Below are 16,549 nucleotides of genomic sequence, written 5' to 3' on the forward strand. Positions count from 1 at the left end.
CTACATTCACTGAACAAACTCAACCGCGCATTCAGAGCTGGCGACCCAACGTGATCCAACACGGGCCGTACTGTCCTCGACCACACCGACCCGGAGCCTTCAAAGTTGACAGCTGCCCAAGTTGGCAAGTTTCACGGTAATCTGACAAGATTTTGTTTTCACAAAAACAGATGGTGCCCGGTGTTAGATAACGCTGTCCAGTTTCGCCGGGTTGCGTAGCCACTTGTGCCAACACACCGACTGTCACCGAAGTATCGTGGCGACAAATGTGACATTAAAAGGGGACATTTAGTTCAGCTCGCAGCAAAGACGCGTGGATCCGACACCGCGACCGGCGGGCCTTCGCCTACAGAGTGGCCGTGTCAACACGAAGGGGGCGTCCGGAGAGCGGCTGAGTCGACCGGAGGCTTGGCACAACCGAGCGTCCGCTGTCCGGCTAACGTTAGCCAGCTAGCTAGCTCGTTGTAACGAAAGCGAACTGGCGAGCGAGCTCGGCTTCGCCGATACCGTTTTAAAGCCGTTACAACCGCTCGCGTAACTCCGGAAAGGGACGCGGACACTGGGCGGCGACAGACGACGTCCCGACTTTTTTTTTTTTTTTTAAAGCCGAAGTAAATAAAAAAGCTACAAGGCCCAACTTGGGTTTGGAGCCGAGGGCCAGGGCCAGGGCCAGGCCGAGTTAGCACGGCTAGCTTGCCAAGCTAATGCTAAAAGCAGTACGATCGGCTGCGTTGCAGAGCGCGGTGAGAGACGCTCTTTTTAGGCACCGGCGTCACACGCTTTCTTACTCCGGCACCGGCACTGACGGACCCCGGCGTTATAATGCTGAAACGGCGCGATTCCAACCTTTTAAGAAACAGGAATAAGGAGCCTTACCCATTAGTTCACAGCCTCCGCTGGTTCTCCTAGACTGGGATATTGAGGATGATGGAGAACCACACTGCGTCTGCGCGGCCGGGCCGACCAGATGGGAGAGGTGATGCGTGTCCCCCCCAGACCCGGGATAGATGGAGGAGCTTCATGTCAAAAGTTACAGGACTGCAACGTCGAGGAGGATGACTCACATTCAGCCGTGGCCCGAGGCACAAAATGTCTCAGTGATTCCCCTGTGAATGACTTGTTAGAGGCTTGAAAGAGATTCAAAAAAACACAACCCGCACATACCAGTAGCCCTGTCTTGATATGCAATGGCCCCCAAAAGCATGGGGACCGGTTTGGGGGCTCCTTTTTTGGGGGGGGGGCCTTCTGGTCATGATGTTGCCCCTGTTGGGATGGAAAACCTCCCCCCTCAGTTTCTATCATAAACTCAACCCACCAGTCCCTCCTAGCTGCTTATTGGCCAACAGTAGAAGGTGTTGGTTTCGCTGGGGAGCTCCCAGTGGGTGACATTAAATGAGAGCAGTTGTAATGGGCAGCACCAAGTAGCCAAGAGTAAAAGACAGTTTTAGTGAGCAGCTGTCAGTGGCTGACAGCTAGGAGCCCGCGGTTGTACCGGACATTTCCAAGGGGCCAGCAGTAGAATACATTAGCTGCATTGGGCAGCTCCCAGTGGCCAACAGTAGAATACATTGGTTTTACTGGATAGCTCTGAGTGGCCAACGGTAGAAGACGCTGGCTGTACTGGGGAGCTTCCAGCTCTGACTGGATTAAACTAAAAATAAAACCTAAACAAGTTTAAAACATGGGATGATAAAAATGAATAAAGAGGTGAAAGTGGTACGTCATGTAATTTGATACAAAAGCCAAGAGGAGCCTGAAATGTAAATACTCCAGTTTTTCCAGGTCAACCCTGATAAGATAAGATAAGATAAGATAAGATAAGATAAGATAAGATAAGATAAGCTAGTACTTTATTGATCCCAATGGAAATTGGTGTGCAACAGTTGCAAGATATAGTAAGAGGTAAAGGGAAAAATATATATACAGATATCTTACAAGATATATCTAATTTCTATGTACAAAAGCTTACTAAAAGGAAGTTAACATTCATGTACATTTTTCTGTTTTTTTAATGATACATAGTGTATGTGTATAGGAGCCTGTGTCACATGCTGAAAGTGGTTATTTGTCATATTTTCACAAGCTAACTGTGAATGGTGTTATATGTATGTGTTTTACTAATCACAGCATACTGTAGCGAGCGCGGGGGGGGGGGACCACAGGAACTGCCGCGACCGGGACACGAACCCGGTCGCATGGGATGTTTTAGTATTGATAAATCTGTATGATATAATGAAAACATTATCATCATTTAATGTCACAAAATTATCCCTCACCTTGTTTCTACACAGCCCCTGGGTGGTAAGATTGCCCCAATCTTAGTTAGTAGGTTATTCCTGAGTATTACAAGTAGAGTTGTACTCTGATATAAGACGACAGGGTCATTTTCCCGGGGTGGCAGTAACTGACATAAAGGACAGAGCAAGAACACAGTTTTCCTTTAAAAGGTGGTGAAGTAGAGATGCTGGGATCCCTCATGTGAAGGACACCGGACTGAAAGATTTGTTGTGTTGTGACTTGGAAATGTCAAGCTCTGTAAAATCAAACTATGTTTTGCAAACTATGTGTGACATGCTCATGCATTTTCTAGGCAGGTATCTTCTTCTTCTTCTTTTTTTTGTCCTATTCTGACAGCGGCTGAAAGAGTCCAGTTGACAAATTGTACATTAGAATTGAACTGAACCTGCAGATGATGGTTGGTTGCTAAGGTTACCTGCCCATATGACTGGCAGAATGGAATAACATACCTACCTCAGCCAAAAACTACCTGTATTTGATTTGATTTTCTGATGGTTCCCACATACTATGAACTATGAATAGCCATTTAATGTGGTCAAATAGGAGGCATTGGAATTGGAAGTATAGAGGCCCTGAAGGGCGGACAGGTCACAGAGGGTCATTGGCTTTGACCTATCCACCCTCCAGGACCTCTGTACTTCCAGGTCAGGAAAAAGAGCGTTGAAGATCATCGGCGATGCTTCCCACCCAGCTCGTCACGTCTTCCAGTCGCACCCCTCTAGAAGGAGGTTTCGGACTGTAAAGACTCGAACCACCTGCCGCATGAATAGCTACTTCCCACGTGCAATAAAGCTCCTAAATCAGAATCAGAATCCTCTTTATTGGCCAAGTATGTTTACACATACAAGGAGTTTGACTCCGGCTTAGTGTACTCTCAATGGACTTACACAGAATAACAACAAAGCAATCTTCAGGAATAAACACAAGCAATGACTATATCCAGGTGAAACTGCTTCTGGGAATTGCAAACAGGGTATACATAGTGCAAAGAAGGGGAGATTACAAGGAGTGCTGAGATAAATATTAAACGGCAAAAAAAAAAGGTTAATCATTTCCACCCACCCTGCTCCCATCACTACACAGCACTGCCACCAACTGTTATCTATTCATTTATTTTATCCAACATAGTGCACTATTCAACAGTACAATTACTACAGTGCATTACTTACAGTGCAATAATATATTCTGTATTTGTTTCTAATCACATCTTTCTCCTGTTGTCTCAATTTGTTTTTTGGGTTGTTATATATACACTGATTCTCTTTTTTACCTACTGTTTTATTGGCTTACATTGTGTTTTATTATGTCTTAAACAAGTACACAAGCAACCACTAAGCTATATTCCTTGTATATGCAAATATACTTGGCCAATAAAAGGATTCTGATTCTGATTCTGATTCGAGTATTGAATAGGACAATCAAGATTCTGTAACTTACTTGTATTTGTACACTATTTCAAATAGCCTATTAAGAGTTAATGTCCCCTTCATGTTCCCATTTCACTATGATAAAGTTTGTGTTGTTATTACATCTGCTGTTTATGAACATCAAGGTCTTTACGCTTTAAGACTAAGAGATCCCCCCAGCAGCTTCGTGGTTACATGTGTGAAGTTGCTTAATGATTAAAAAGAACAGCTAAGAGCACAAACTGCTTATTCTTATAAAAATTTTACTTAGTATAAGCAAAATAGTGTATTAGTAGTGTATAGTATAGTATGGGTAGTATATATAGTAGTTTGGGCAGCACAGTGGCCCAGTGGTTAGTGCTGTCGCCTCACAGCAAGAAGGTCCTGGGTTCGAACCCCGGGGTTGTCCAACCTTAGAGGTCATCCCAGGTCGTCCTCTCTGTGTGGAGTTTGTGTGTTCTGCGGTGGGTTTTCTCCGGGTGCTCCGGTTTCCCCCCATCAACAAACATGCATGTTAGGGTTAATACTCCTGTCTGTGCCCCTGAGCAAGGCAGTGGGAAAAGAAGTGGAGCTGGGCCCCGGGCGCAATATGAAGGTGGCAGCCCACTGCTCCTAGCTACAAAGATCACAGCTAGGATGGGTTCATTTGCAGCAACTGAATTTCCCCAAGGGGATAATAAAGGAAACTTAATCTTAATTGTATAGCATAGTAGTATGTTTTACTATAGAGGTATAACCATATTAGTACATAAATGTAATTTATTAATACAATCATGATATAAACAAACATTTATAATTCTGAGTCTCATTTACTAGCATCCCCCCCCCTCTGCTTAAAACTGACCACTAAACATTAAGTTCTATTTCATTCTATTCTATTCTAGGGGTTCCCAAAATTTCCCATGCTAAGGCCCCCCAAACAGCATTAGCTTCTGGCAGGGGCCCCTCCCCCCTTTTGCAAGATGTCTTTAACAACCCATTGACAATACTACAGCATATGTTTTAAAAAAAAGCTTCTGAATACATGTCCTTACTTTTCTCAATGCAATAACAATTACACGTGTATTTCAAATCTTTAATCATTCCACTACAGTCTTATAATCTTGTAATAATACACACAATAATAATAATGATAATAAAAATAGTAATAATAATTCAATTTTATTTCATCTTCCTCAAATTTGCTGAGGCCCCCCCCCCCCCCCCGGCGTCGCTGTCGGCCCCTACTTTGAACGCCGCTGTTGAGAGGTCCTGCACTACAGCCAATCAGGGAAGTAGTCGCGTCGAACCCGGAAGTGTTTCTGCGAAACGTCATCGGCGCCGCGGAGGATTCGCGCTGGAGGTTGAGGCTGTCCAAGTTAACCCGAAGGGCTTTGTTTTATTAACATGTCCTTTATATGAACAGTTGGGTGACAGAAATAAAGTCGATTTAATAGTTAAGCACACGGTAGGTACTTCCGTTAAAGCGCTGGCCGCGCGGCGCTCGTGTTTTTGGAGGTTTGCGCGTGCTGCACCACGCTTGCCGTATTCGCGACGAGGCAGCGGTGAACTCGTCGGGACTCTTGTCTTGGAAAGTGCTTTTTTCTGGTTGTTTTGGATCGCAGGTACAATGAGTAAGCGGAAGGGGAAAGAAACGCATATGCCGATCGGGGAATGCATCACACAGGTTTGTGTCACCCAGTGAAATGAATTGGTACCCAATTCCTGCAAGGTTTCTGATGAGCTTGTTTGTTTGTGTGTGTTTTTAGCAGCCACCCTCATCACTGTCACACTTGCCAGTTCATTGGCTGTTTGTTGCGTCAACAGCCCGCATTGCTTTGGCGTACTTGGCAATTATACAGATGTGAAACGGTTTTCTCCCCAGATAAAACAGCCACAATTCACGTTGCACGTACTTTCACGGAATCCCACTGATACGCAAGTAGAGCTTATTTTGAAAAAAAGTCAATGTTATTTGTGGAGCCCAATATCATAAATTACAAATTGTCCTTTGACCCTCTCAGAGGGTAAAAAGTAACGCTCTTTATCCAACTTTGACCCCTTCCCTATCAACTACTCAAGTTAAAAGAGTTGCACACACTGTTGGACCATTGAGAGATTAGAAGTTGCTTTTTTCTATAAAAAAAACAACCAAGAAGTATAACATCGATTCCTAGGAATAGAATCTTTAAGTTGCCAACAGTATAGAGTTTAAAATGAATGTTCCTTCCTTTTACAGGTTCAATCTATTCTAAGGGCGAGGTTCTGCAGTCAGCAGCTCCCTGAAAGGCCCAAGGAAATGGAGTCTCAGCATAAGTAGGTTTACTTGTCTGGTCTGTTTGAAGCTAAATGTTGACCGGGTTTTTTGCTGGTAAAAGAAATCCTTGATCGCTACAACATCAACCTGGAAATATCTCCACAGGCCGTAACTTCATTTTCTTTTCTTTCTGTATAAGTGTGTGCGCCTCTGTAGCAATGTGGACCACACCAGGGTGCCAAAGAGTTTGATTTCACATGTTCAGACATAGATAATTTGGACCAGTGTTTGTAGGGGACCCATCCTCCGATCTTGAATGTTAGTCAAGTTTAATTCTAAAACCGGACTTTAAACTTTGAACTGTGATTTCCTCAATCACAGTTTACAGTCTCAAAGGACTTAGCATGTCCACAGTGAAAATAGGCAGAAGCAGTAAATGACACCCCTTATACGTTGACCTTTGGTTTGTTGGGAAAGTTCGGGCCACTTTCAAATTCCAGCATGGAGGAAAACACTGACTGCGTTTACATGGACTTGAGTATTCCGGTTATGATCGGGTTTTTGAAGTATCCTGTTTTTGTGTTTATGCGTGTAACCATCATCCCGATTTCAGAAACCTGCATAAGCCCCTATCCTGGTTTTGAGAAACCCGATTATACCAGCTGGAGTACTCCGAAAGAAACCGGGATGCTGTTGCATGTTTACCTCTTATCCCGGTTCCTGACTACTGTGGACTACCTGCGCGGGCGCAGCTTCAGCCAAGTGATGTAACAGAAACACAAAAAATGGAGGCAACGAGAGCATCTGGAGTGATGAAGAAAAATCCACTGCTCCCTTGTCCTACACAGTGACAGTGTGACACTGGTCAAAGTGGAGGACATGTTTAAGCCTGCTATAAGACAAAGTGGTCTCAGTTTCAATAGCTACAGTCAAATTGTTAACAGTTACAGAGGAACATCAGATTAACGATTTCAGAATTGCCGGTTTGTGTTGTAAACATCACAGGCCCCTGCACAAATAGCGTGCAGTAATCAGGAACCAGGATACTAGTAATTATCATGTATACTGGGATATGAATAACTAGATTTCTCAGTGTTCCACGTAAACGCCAAATCACAAATATGATCAGAACCGGAATACTCAAGTCCATGTAAACACAGTCACTGTGGTCTTTGGCAGAGGAGCATTATGGGTATTGTAGTAAAAGTACCTGTGTGATTTCAGACACCTGCTAGAGTTGCTCAGGAGGACAGCGGTCCACGGGGAGAGTAACTCGGTGCTCATCGTTGGTCCAAGAGCAGCAGGGAAAACAATGGTAAGGCAGTACAGGCTCAACACACGGTCCAGACAGAATCTAGAAAAGCATGATAAAAGCATGATGGGACTGAGGTGGTGGTAAGATGCAGTGCTCGCCGGTAGTAGGAAGGGTTTGGAAGGACTGATGTTGTTCTGTAAACTGCAGCTGCTGAACTCCGTGTTGAGAGAACTGCTGGAGGAGAAGGAAGTCCAGAAGAACCTTTTACAAGTTCACCTCAATGGTAAGAATGCTTCAAGTACTTATTCTGTCGTTTCATTTTAATTCTACTCCATTGTGTCATATCTTCTGTATATTTCTACAAAATTCTACTCTGCTCTATTTGTCTCAGTTCCAGGCTCTTCTACCCTTGTTCTATTCTGCTTTATTCTATTTTGTCTGGTTATGTTCCATTATGTTGGTTTGTTTTCTATTCTATTCTATTCTATTCTATTCTATTCTATAGCTTTGCATGTGCAGATGTTTCCAATAGATTATTCTTCTGTCAATTTCAGTACCTGTTTTACTCTTTTCCTGCTCTCTTGTTTTCTGTGCTGTCCTTTCTATACTAAGTATATGTGTCCTGAATGGTATCCATATTGTCTTTTGTTGTGTTCTGGCAGGTCTTTTGCAGACAGACGACAGAATTGCCTTGAAGGAAATCACTCGGCAGCTTCATCTGGAAAATGTGGTCGGGGAGAAAGTGTTTGTAAGTTTTATAAAGGAACTGATTTGAGTTTTCTTAACAATACATTTTCAGTACCTCCCAGAAGAGCTCCAGAAGCTGATTTCTTTTTGACTGATTTTCAGGGGAGTTTTGCAGAGAATCTTGTCTTCCTTCTTGAGGCTCTGAAGAAAGGTATGTCGAATGACAAATTCAAATACATTTAAATTTACCTTTCTATTATCTATGTATTAACTGTATATATTCTGGCGTCCGGGTGGCAAAGTGGTCTATTCCCTTGCCTACCAACATGGGGATCGCCGGTTCAAATCTCAGTGTTACCTCCAGCTTGGTCGGGCGTCCCTATAGACACGTTTGGCTGTGTCTGCGGGTGGAAAGCCGGACGTGGGTATGTGTCCTGGTTGCTGCACCAGCACCTCCTCTGGTCAGTCAGGGCACCTGTTCAGTGGTGAGGGGGAACCGGGGGGGGGGGATAGCGTGATCCTCCCACGTGCTACGTCCCCCTGGCCAAACGATTCACTGTCAGGTGAAAAGAAGCGGCTGGCGATGCCACATGTATGGGAGGAGGCATGTGGTAGTCTGCAGCCCTCCCTGGATCGGCAGAGGTGGTGGAGCAGTGACTGGGACGGCACGGAAGAGTGGGGTAATTGGCCGGATATAATTGGGGAGAAAAGGGGGGTTAAAAAAAAGCGGTATATATTCTACATTACCCTGCTTTGTGTGTAATATCTGGTTGTACATTGTAAGGGCCTAAACCCACTAGGCCTAGGGCCTAATACACTATACCATTTTTTTCCTGAGAAAGTTTTTCTTGTGGAGTTTTTCCTCATTTGAGTTGAGGCTCTAAGGATAGGGGGTGTCTGTCGTATATGGCACTGGTAGTAAAGCATCTCGGAGCTACTTGGTGATTTGGGGCTATACTAGTAAACTGGATATTTGACTTGACTTGATCGGGGCACCTCCCATTAGATGTTTGATCTGATTGACCCCAAAGGTGTTGTAGTAAATTCTTGCGTCCCATAATCACCTCTCACTAAATATACAGTCCAGAGTTGGAGTACACTTGCGCCGTAGTGACAGTCCACTGACAGTTAGATCCACACATAGGCCTTCAAATGTAACCCAGTCATTTGCATCCACCATCATCAAGCCCAACTCTGTCTTTTCTGGCTTGGAGGAGCTGGCCAGGAACCGCATTAAACAAGTTAGGTTCTGATAAAGTGTGGAGGTTTGTGCTCACTGGAGGGACCGGCAGCATTTGTTGCAAGTTGGGTTCATGTCTAGAAACTAGGTACAATTTGAGCCTCTGTGCTCAGCTGCTGCCTCAAATCTTTTTTTTCTTCGCTCTCTTATTCCGTTGCTTTTTCTATGTTTCTCTTTCCCACTCTCTCTCTCTCTGTACTCCAGGGGACCGCAGCAGCAGCCGTCCAGTTCTGTTCATTCTGGATGAGTTTGACCTGTTTGCTCACCATAAGAACCAGACGTTGCTGTACAACCTGCTGGACGTCTCCCAGTCTGCCCAGACGCCTGTCGCTGTGGTTGGGCTCACCTGCAGGCTGGTAGGCCTCATCCTCCGCCTCGCGTTCACCTGAAAAGGAAGCTTGTCAGTTTCCACTGCTGTTCCGTCGACTTCCCTTGATTTATCTCGGGAAAGTTTGATGGACATGAGTCTAATTTACAATAAGCTTTCATTATGTGAATTCTGAAATGGTAAATAAAGTTGACGGGAACGCCGCAATATTGAAAAAATTGTTTGAAATCCTATTGTCCATCATCTTTCCACGTCAGGACATTCTGGAGTTGCTAGAGAAGCGGGTCAAGTCGCGGTTCTCTCATCGTCAGATCCATCTGCTGAGCAGCCTGAATTTCCAGTTGTACCTGGGACGGGTCCAAGCCCAACTCAGCCTACCTGACAGCTTCCCTGACACCAAGTTTGCCCGGGAGTGGAACAGCAGCGTAAAGGTGAGCCCAGGAACTGATCCGTTCATCAAGGTGATGAACACTGGTCCATAAGTGTTTGAGCCGTTACCTCAGCTGTTTTCTCTTCGAGGTTAAAATTAAAGGCAATTTTGTTAATGAAAAAATATGTATTCCGCACAAGCTCACAATATTAAGACATTTTGTTGTTTGAAATGAGATTATTAGACCTTCGTTTTGCATATTTACCCAAACGGATCCATTTTCAGGCTTGTTTTTCCCAATTCCTTGTCTTTCTCCAGACTTTGTGCAAGGACAAGGCTGTCGAGGGAGTTTTGCAAAGACAGTTCAACTCCAGCAAAGACTTCCGCTCCCTGCACGCGCTCCTGGTAAACAAACAGCAACGGCTGTTCCATCATACAAACATAATGAGATGCCTGCCATCTAGTGTTTGTTTTTTTGTTTTACACAAGGCGTTTCACGTTGCATGTTTTTCAAATTGGTGGAATCTGTCACATACTGTTGATACCAGAAATCACAGGAACATAAGAATGCATAAACTCTAACATGTATGGTATTTAATGTGATTTATTTCCCATTACGAACCTACATTTTGTTGTTGGATTAATTTCACAGTTGCACTTTTAGTTCCATCCCTTCATGGATTTTGGGGGTAAGCCCCATCCCTTCATGGATTTTGGGGGTAAGCCCCCCCCCCCGCAGAATAAGATGCTTGGATGCCCTACATGATGCATCTAAATGGGCCCTTTATTGCTTGGGTCCCCATGAAAGTACTCCCATTTTTCCTACTTATGGCCTCCCTACCTCTGTGATGGAGCTGGATTCGACATTTTGCCACCCTCTGCTCCAGCTCTAGCTTTACTTCAGTGCCCTGTGTGGTTGTCCTTCCAGATGCTGTGTCTTAGTCGTGTGACTGTCGCCAACCCTTCCATCAAACCAGCCGATCTCCTGGATGCAAGCAGTCTATGCATGGCTGACGCCAAAGCAAATATACTGCATGGTAAGTAAGGATGTAAAGATAGATGAGTGGGTGGATACAGAGAGATATGTAAATTTATTCAGAAAACACCAAACACCTCAGTTCTCTGAAGTCGGTCATCAGCCACATTAGCAGTTGCGATAATACCATGGGATATGATAATCATAACAATAGTCCGTGATATATTAACTATAGTGTAGCACATTGATCAAGTTACAAAGGTATTCTGAAGAATAATTGTTTTTAATGATTTTAGTTTTAGAAATTTATGGACTATAGGAATATAAGCGGGGTACTACTTTATGATGCATTTAGAGTTCAGAGGTGTTGTTAGGCTGGTGGAGAGGTGGACTACCTGAGTCGTTTATTTGTCATTTTTCTTCTTACTGTAGGTCTGTCCATTCTGGAACTGTGTCTCATCATTGCCATGAAACACCTCAACGACACCTATGATGGCGAACCGTTCAACCTCCAAATGGTTTACAACGGTAGGTTTGCTGGTGACTCTTGGCCTGATTTCCTGTATTACAGACACTTCAGCAGAGCGGGTGCTTGTAGACACAGCGTTGAACCTCGTCTCACTACCCCCACCCTGTTAACTCACCCATCCACATGTTGTTCTTTTCTCCAGAGTTTAAGAAATTCCTCCAGAGGAAGTCACGCTCCATCTACAACTTTGATCAGCCGGTGGTGATGAAGGTCAGTATGCAGACAGTCACCTCTGAAAAGAAACATTCTCCAATCTGGTGAAGGCTTCTTATAATGCCACAAATGGATACGGTTTAAAGACGGGTGGAGGGGAACCCTCAACCCTGGCTCAGAGTGGAAGCCTGTGGTAGTACTTTGATATTTGATTTTGATATATTAATCCCCGTGGGGAAATTCATGCTCTGCATTTAAGCCATCCTAGCTATGTAGCTAGGAGCAGTGGGCAGCCGCAACTCCAGTTCGTCTTGCCATGTCTCGGTCAGGGGCACAGACAGGAGTATTAACCCTAACATGCATGTCTTTTTGATGGTGGGCGAAACCGGGGCACCCAGAGAAAACATAGGGAGAACATGCAAACTCCACACAGAGGACGACCTGGGATGACCCCCAAGGTTGGACAACCCCAGGGTTCAAACCCAGGACCTTCTTGCTGTGAGGTGACAGTGCTAACCACTGGGCCACCGCGCCACGGTGGCCCAGTGGTTACACACTACTGGACAGCTTCCTGGTGTTAATGTGTTCATCTGTGAATATGAAGCAGTGCGGTGTTGTAAAGCAGCACATCTGTCCAGTGAGAGGAAAACAAAAATGTTATGTTGAAGCCTTCATCACCTCTTCCTCCTCAGGCCTTTGAACACCTGCAGCAGCTGGAGCTGATCCGACCTGTTGACAGTTCCGTGGCCAAGACGCAGCACGAGTACCAGCTGATGAGGCTCATGCTGGACCACTGCCAGATCATGGAAGCCCTGCAGAAATACCCACAATGCCCCACTGATGTCAGACAGTGGGGCATGTCCGCTTTTGGCTGATGACAGAGAGGGACTCAGCCACAAAAGAAACTAACCAAATGGACCGCTAAAACACAAACAAGAGACTCTGAGAATAATGACCTTCAGATGAAAGATCACTGCCTGGAAATGTTGACTGAGATGACGCATGTGTATGGATGTGTGTGTGTGTGTGTGAGAGAGAGAGAGAGATGCAGCGTCTGCAGCTCAAACTCTGAGCAAATGGTTCCTGGCATTGGTGCATAATTTTTCTGGTATTGCATCAACTTGAAATGATCATGCCAAAAATTCCTGCATTTGCATATCTAACATGTTTGACACGTAAAATTAAAAACAAACCTGTAAAGGTAAAGATGGCAGCCTGGAGCTAATGCGATAACATCAGTAAACAGCAAATGCTTTTTGTGGAAATATGGTCATGGTGAATAACGGCATTACACCGGAATAATCTCGCCCACACTTTCTTTTTGCATGTAAACCTTCCATGGAAGCTCTTTGTTAGCGAGGAGCTTCCCAGGAAATGAATCAACTTGGCTGTCTGAAATAGGTTTTACCAACAATACCAGGATTTGGTCATAAAGACAGCGAAACTAAAAAGATTAGATGTCAGAGCGGCAAACAACAAAGAAGTGACTTTTGCATACAACCTAGGAAAAATCACGGCACAACTTGATATTATGCAGTCATTTTTGTGATCTAAACGTGTCTTGATGCTCCTTTCTTGGCTAGGTCCCCCTTTGTAAGAGGGAACTTAAATCATAGTGCCACTATCCACTGGTCGAAGAAAAGATGAAATAAATTCAGAAAACTGAAAAAAATAAAACAGGCGTTCACAATCTAAAAACATTTATTTACATCACGTTCATCACTTTAGCTGATAGAAACCATGGCCGGCCAGGATGAGCCGGGTTTCTCTGAGTCACGGCGCTGAGCGGCGATCAGGTTTCGTTTCCCGGATGATGATAGAATTCAGAATCGGGACACTTTTTCCTATAACAACAACGGGTAGCTTAAAAACCGCTTTTTAAATAAGCGGACCACCATCTCAACCGTGTCGACGTTTACTTGAGATTTTAGCTCAAATCCACACTTCCTGCATGGATGTGGTTGTATTTTATAGAGTTCCCACATGGTTTCGTCTGCAGACGCCACACCTCCACCTCTTCTTCGTTGGATTTAAAGAAGATGCTCAATATGATTAACAACTACTTCCCAGATTTAGATCATTTTGCTTTCTCAGCATGGAAAATGACCTCAGGGGGTCAGACCGCTATGCAAATCTACCAAAAAACCCAGATTGTCAAGTTCATCTCCGGTACCAGTGTGGGAACCCTGTGAGAAGACCGGATCTGTGGGAGAACGTCCCCGATCCAGGATCAGCGCTGTAACTCAGAGAAGGACTGGAGAAATGGAGGGTTAAAACCACTTGTAGTGTTTTTTTTTTGTTTGTTTTTTGTTTTTTTTGGTGAGCCAGACAATCTCGCAAGTTGATCAGGACAACCTGAGACATGGTCTTAGTGGCAGTATCATCAAAATCAACTGTTTCCTCTAAAATTCTGGGCAGCAGTGGAGGAAAAGGGGGGGGGAGATTTCAATGCTCCCGGACCTGTTCCCACATATCCACCTCAACACGAGTAGGATATTTGTATACCTGCATTAAGATGCATAGTGTTATCGTTGCTATTGCCCCATTCGACAGAGTGAAGGGGTAAATTTCTTGTTTTCCATGGGCTTCGGTGTTTTGCTCAATGACACTTCGGTACAGCAGATCCCCCGATGGGCTCAAACTGAGGATCCTCTGGATGGGAACTTAAATAACCCAAGCCGCCCATCTTGGAGGCTGAAAACAACCCAGATTACCCCCCCCCCCAGGTTTTAACAATGCATGTTATGGATTTCAAATCTTGCCCGGGTCCAAGATTGGGATGAGAATTTGTCATCGCTTTGTTTCTTTTTTGCTCCAGTTGGGGGCGCCACCGCTGAATGAATAGAGAGGAAACGCTGAATTCCAACACAGCTTAGTTCTGAGAATACACATTTTTAAAACTGGTCTGTACAGATCCTAGATTGCGTTACGTAGTGGAAGTGGGGGGGAGGGGGGGCAACAGGACACAATGTTTCGAATGCTAGTTACACGCACAGCAAGGCGAGGCCCTGGGCTCAAGGGCGTCGCGGTAGAAAAGAGCAGAACCCACAACCAGGGAACTCCATTCAGACTGCACCTTGAACTGATCCCAGATCAGGATTAAAGAGGTAGGCCTGTAGCCAGTAACATCATGGCCTAAATTACAATCCGGATTAATCCGTTGGATGTCATCGTTACCGATCATGATTTCGAGGAACAACTATGATTTCATTGCGCTTTCCAAGTTTTCTGTCCGCATCTTGATCGATGACGGGGAGCACCTGAAGGGAAACCAAACCTTCCAGCGCCGCTTACATGCCAATATTCTGCAGTATTCATATCTGTGACGACTGAAGTGGCAGTTGTGAATTCAGCAGCCCTTGTTTGACCAACACTGTCACATAATATGTCAATGGAGTTCCTCGTGCGACGCTTCTTGCTCTTTTCCACCTGCGACGGGGCACAATTGCATTAAAACCAGCCAGACGCACGGCCCGCTGAAGGTTACACGGGCCGGGGGACCATATCGTCAAAGAGTCCACACGTTACAATACCAGCACCCAGAGAATAAAGTCACATTCATTCTCTGTCGTTTCTTTGTCCATAGACTTGATACAAAGATGCAAGTTACATTTTATTTGTATTCTAATCAGTTCCTGATTTCAAACCAGATACCACCCCCACCCACCCACCCACCCACCCACCCACAACCCTGGCACGTTACCCCCAGACTTGTCGTGCCTTTCTTTTTTTTTTCTAAACCAACATTATCCTGGGTTGGCACCAGACACCAATCCAATGCCCACAACACCGTGCCTGCTCTGTAAATTACAAAATAAATACAATATACCAATATGCAAGGTCACCAGTAAAAAAACCCAAAAAAAAACAAAAACAAAAACAAAAAAAATGCTACAAGAAGTTTGTGTATTGAAAATCCCCCCTGCAGTTGATCATGCTGAGGTGTACGGTAGTTGGCGGCACTGGTTGCATATAAGCTCGCTAGAACTTAGAAAAGCATAGTATTGAATCCCTGAATGGTGCTTGTGGTTTGGGTCGGTTTCACGGGCACAGATTAAGACCAAGCTCTGACGCAGACACCGGCCAGAAATACTGCTCGATTATTTGCTCTCGCCGGTGCCGTGCAATTGTCTCCCCTACCAGCCGCTTACATTACCACCCGCTGTTTAGAGGTCGTAGTTTGCTCCTTGTACATCTACATCTGCAGCTCGGTAGTTTTTGCGACGACGGCGGCCTCTTCTCAGACACCGCCGTGCAGTACCCGCCTAACTGTCTGCTGTTTCACTATGTTCTCGCTGTGATTTAAAGATTTGCTTTTTAAAGAAAAATGTTTATACATACTGTACAATGTGTTTTGTTTTGTTTTTTTTTTGTAATATAATCTGGTAATAGTTTAAGTGAATTACTGTTTGGATGCTGTGTGTGTTAAATAGTCAATACTACCTGTATACAGCACCTTTGGATTGTACAGGCCACTAACAACATTTGGAGAGAGCCGCTCCACTTCATTCTCCTCTACCCCAAAAAAAAATCAAGCAATTAAAGAAAAAGGGAACAGATTTTGAAACACAAAACAATCCAGATCTTGTGGTGTGCAGGTGAGCCTGCACAGAAACAGGGCTTGCATTAAAAAAAAAAAAAAAAAAAAAAGTTTGGTTGAATTAAGTCCCTCAACACCTCTCTGAGGGTTCAACAGTAAGTTTTGGCACTCCACAACCACTAGAGGGGGCTCTACACACACTTTTTTTTTTTAGCACTAATCAAGATTTAAAGTAGATCTATCCCATACTCTGACGCTACAGTTAAACATAGCTACTACCAACATCTCGCCTACTATTTACATCGTCACCGTCAGTGGAAACTAGCCGTCTCTCTCTACTCGTGTGAAGTTAGGATGAACGCTGGCAGTAAACTGTGTCCTGTGAGACCGTCCAAAAGCTTGAGGAGAGACTACAGGTCTGCCGGCACCGGTGTTTTAGTAAAAGTCTCTCAGGAGAAAGACAAAAAAAAAAAAAAGACTAAAAAAATGTCACCATTGCGTTTAAAGCAATGACAATACATCCGTTTCGCC

General features: G+C 44.5%; 2 protein-coding genes across 2 annotated transcripts in view; one reads left to right on the forward strand and one right to left on the reverse strand.

Moving 5' to 3' along the window:
• The window catches only part of LOC130131635 (methyl-CpG-binding domain protein 5-like), a 28,285-nt gene extending 27,142 nt beyond the window's left edge, over positions 1-1,143 (reverse strand). The window contains exon 1 of the mRNA XM_056301400.1: positions 877-1,143. The gene's annotated coding sequence lies outside the window, so the exon portion shown is untranslated. The remainder of the gene's footprint in view (positions 1-876) is intronic.
• A 3,884-nt stretch (positions 1,144-5,027) lies between these two features.
• On the forward strand, positions 5,028-13,145 carry orc4 (origin recognition complex, subunit 4). The gene is made up of 13 exons (XM_056301311.1): positions 5,028-5,370; positions 5,923-5,999; positions 7,165-7,255; positions 7,403-7,478; positions 7,858-7,943; positions 8,045-8,093; positions 9,327-9,478; positions 9,708-9,881; positions 10,139-10,225; positions 10,749-10,857; positions 11,229-11,324; positions 11,468-11,535; positions 12,171-13,145. Exons 1-13 carry the CDS (start codon positions 5,314-5,316, stop codon positions 12,351-12,353), a joined length of 1,305 nt encoding a protein of 434 aa, XP_056157286.1. The 5' UTR covers positions 5,028-5,313; the 3' UTR covers positions 12,354-13,145.
• The last annotated feature ends 3,404 nt before the right edge of the window (positions 13,146-16,549 follow it).

The sequence above is a fragment of the Lampris incognitus genome, chromosome 21 (genome assembly GCF_029633865.1).
Source record: "Lampris incognitus isolate fLamInc1 chromosome 21, fLamInc1.hap2, whole genome shotgun sequence".
Taxonomy (NCBI): domain Eukaryota; kingdom Metazoa; phylum Chordata; class Actinopteri; order Lampriformes; family Lampridae; genus Lampris; species Lampris incognitus.